The sequence below is a fragment of the Squalius cephalus genome (genome assembly GCF_949319135.1).
Source record: "Squalius cephalus genome assembly, contig: scaffold_109, whole genome shotgun sequence".
Classification (NCBI taxonomy): Eukaryota; Metazoa; Chordata; class Actinopteri; order Cypriniformes; family Leuciscidae; genus Squalius; species Squalius cephalus.
In genome coordinates this window covers 27,887-31,371 of record NW_027645806.1, presented here as the reverse complement: position 1 = coordinate 31,371, position 3,485 = coordinate 27,887, and the positions used below count along the sequence as shown (strand labels likewise).

At 38.2% G+C, this 3,485-nt stretch overlaps 1 protein-coding gene across 1 annotated transcript; it reads left to right on the top strand.

The window, feature by feature from the left end:
• Window positions 1–756: 756 nt before the first annotated feature.
• LOC307154224 (epidermal differentiation-specific protein-like) lies at window positions 757–1,272 on the top strand (the record flags this gene model as incomplete). Its single annotated transcript, XM_079898988.1, has 1 exon — window positions 757–1,272. The coding sequence occupies one exon, from the start codon at window positions 757–759 to the stop codon at window positions 1,270–1,272; it is 516 nt and encodes a 171-aa protein (XP_079755114.1).
• Between the last annotated feature and the right edge of the window lie 2,213 nt (window positions 1,273–3,485).

The window sequence follows — 3,485 nt, the reverse complement described above, 5'->3', positions numbered from 1 at the left end:
AGCGCCACTTAGCGGTAAAGGGCAGCAAATACACATCCCAATTTGCCGCCGTGGGGGAATGGCAGTGGTAAAAGTATTATTGTGGTTGAGTACCAACTGTACTGTACGTCACACGGCACCACTACTTCCAATAGGAAAATTCAACTGCAGTAGCCACCGTTCAACCTGAAGAGGGCAGCACTCAGATGTTTTTACACCATATATTGTAGAATTAAAACACTTTATACCCACATGTCAAAACATTGACTCTAATCAATGAACAGCACTAATAAAGCCCCAGTCTTACAGATCATTAACTAAAAAAAGAAGTTGTTTCAGGGTTTATTTACCCTTTAAGATGCATCTTATTATTTAAAGAATTTAGTGAAGTGAGTCAATTAACATTATTTAAAAGTCGGCCATTATCAGTAGCAACTTGTATCTGAGAGCTAAGTAGCAGTCAAAGTGAGCACAATACAATGTTTTTTTTTTGTTTTTGTTTTTTTTCCAGTCAGGAGCATACGTAACATACAACTCGTAGAAATTTTTTAAATGTACAGGTTACATGTCTGTAGATACTGTGCAGAAGTTTGAGATTTGGCAGCTTCCACAGCTACATGTCCTGTCATGACCCAGTCAACGCCCACTTTGGTGTTTTTGTGCTTTAAAAGGCAGCTCTTTACACCAAGTAAGTCACTGTTCCCAGCAGAACCACAGGAATCTGCTTCAGAAACGCTTGCCTTCTCCAGCCTCTCTCTCCTCGAGTCATCATTCAAAATGAACAGGATCATTGTTTATAGCAGAGAAGCCTTCGTGGGCAGATCAGCTGAATTCAACCTAGATATCCACGACTTAGAAGAGAAGACCTTCAACAATGACATCGCCTCCATAAAAGTCATTGGCAATCCATGGGTGGCGTATTATTACAAGAATTTTGCTGGAAAGCAGCGGGTGTTTGAGGCAGGAGAGTACGCTACTCTTGCACTAGACAAAGACCAGTTTTCTTCCCTCAAGAGGATCACAGATTACCTGGGCAACCCTGAAATCCAGCTGTTTGCCAACATTAACTATCAAGGAAGAAGCATGACCATACGCAACGAAGTCAATCTTCAAAGCATTGGTTTCAATGACAAAGCTTCTTCCCACAAAGTGATAAGTGGAGTCTGGATTCTGTACGACGGCATCAATCGTCAGGGTTCCCAGTTTATTGCTTTCTCTAGTAATCAAGTTTCCAACTATGGGAACTTAGACAATAAGGTCAGCTGTGTGCGTCCCTTGCTGCCAGAGCCATAGACAGCATCATTCAAAGTCCGCTTTCTGCAGCTGAATATGAACCGGATCCCTTCTGGAAAGAACGAGGCAGGTGGTGGGGAAAGACTGATCTTGACCAGAAACGATGACTTTGACTCCAATAAGTCTGAAGAAACTTCATTAAATTGGACTCAACCTTATCATTTGATGATATCTGTGAAAAGACATGCTGTACATGTTAATTTGTCAAATGTTAAATAACAAGGATGAATTTTATTAGAAAAAGTGTTAAGCTGCTGGTTGTTTGGCTTTTCATCAGTAATGATCAGTATCAGTAAACATATGCAATGAAATACAGTTTTGGAACAGTTTCTGCTACAGATCATATTGTATTTGAATGTATTTCCCCTGTTTGATGAGAGTGAAATATTGAAAGGGATTTTGGATTCATATTATGCTGAGAAAGAGACAACAAATGCTGTTTTAATCTGTCAACTCAGAAAATAAAGACTCAATTAAGCCAGCTCAAAGACAGCATTAAGAAATATCTTAATGCTCCTTGTTTCAAATCTCTTTTTTTTTTTACGTTTACATTTTTCATTTAGCAGATGCTTTTATCCAAAGTGACTGAGGAATTCAAGCGAAGTAAGTCATCCAAAGAGGGAATAAACATGAGAAGTGCTATTAATACAGAGTTTCAGCCATCGTTCAAGCTAGAATAGGGAGGGATTAAGGATTCGTGAGAATCCCTGAATTTAAGGGAGAGGTGGGATGTTTGGAATAGACCAGTAAGAACTGACAGTGTTGAAACCGAGACACATTGTTAAACTGCTTGTATATTTTCCGAAAACAACAGGTATACATGAATGTAACCCTCTACGTCACTGTGTTTATGTGATGGATGAATGAGGAGGACACCAAGATCGTAGTTGCGTCACAGCAGTGAAGCTTTCGTTTTTATTAGGCTCTTTATCTGCAAACAGCAACATCTCCACAAACATCACAAAACTGCAACAGCTTTCCACAAGGAAATATAACTGTGTTAGTTACCAATCAACATCAAAATAGCAATGCATACAAAATTATAAAACAAAAAATACATACAATTAACCTTAAATCAGAGGGTTCTCAAACTTACTAAAACACTGGAAAAATAACTTTCAGCATAGGACAAATAAAGTTAAATGTCAATGCATCTAAAATACAAACAATAAAACCCCCAAAATACCCATATAAACCTTAAACACAATACAATATACAGAACATATACCCCACCACATGGAATTTACTGTACAAAATACCAAATAATATTACAAATACGAAACCATCCATCCATCAAACATAATCACACATATACATTAGTAAACATCTTTAACAACAATATATTTCTACAAATAACATGGATGGCCAAAAATAATCATATAAATAAAATAGATAGTGTGTGTAATGGACATAATGAACCTGTAATCCAGCGATGATCAATCTGATTGTCAGTGCACAATAGTTCAGCTCAAAGTTAGTTCAATTGCGACCACAGTCTCATCACAGCAAAAACTCACTCAGACAAAAATTGTAGTCCTCAATGGCAAAGTTGAAAAAGAACAAATATAATCCAACCGAAGAAATTTGGGTGGGGTTGAGTCCATGTTGAATACAATGATTCCGGGTAGTACACCAAACAAACACCATTGAGGAAATATATATGGTCTACATTGAGCATTGCAAACACACTGTTCCTCAATTAGTAACTACAAGAGGCATAAAAGTTGAGCCTCAACTCAAAACTCTTTATTTACAAGAGTGAGCCATCTCCAAGTTGAGCCACCACATGCTAGGGCTGCGTTCAAGGCTGCGCTCCAGTCCACTTTTAGACATGCACTTGCGACCTTCCCTCGGGGGAATCCCTGCCGCCATTTTGAAGTGCGTTCCACTTCGTGAAGTGGACGAGGGAAGTTTATATGGACAGACCCTCGTTCCCTTGATTTTAACCGAGGGAGCGAGTCTGCTTCATATATGTACACTTCAAGCACCTATATGTCCAAACATGCATTACGATTGTGACGTCACCACAGATCTCGTCTAATCACCACCACAACAGGCAACTCTATGATATACTAATTTTATACATATATAAATATATATATACTTTTTTTTTTAACAACCCAACCACACATATAAACTGCATTAAACAAATTCTTAAAGAAAAAAAAAAAACTCCAAAGCTGATTCCAAGTGATCAAGGGTTTAGGACGTTC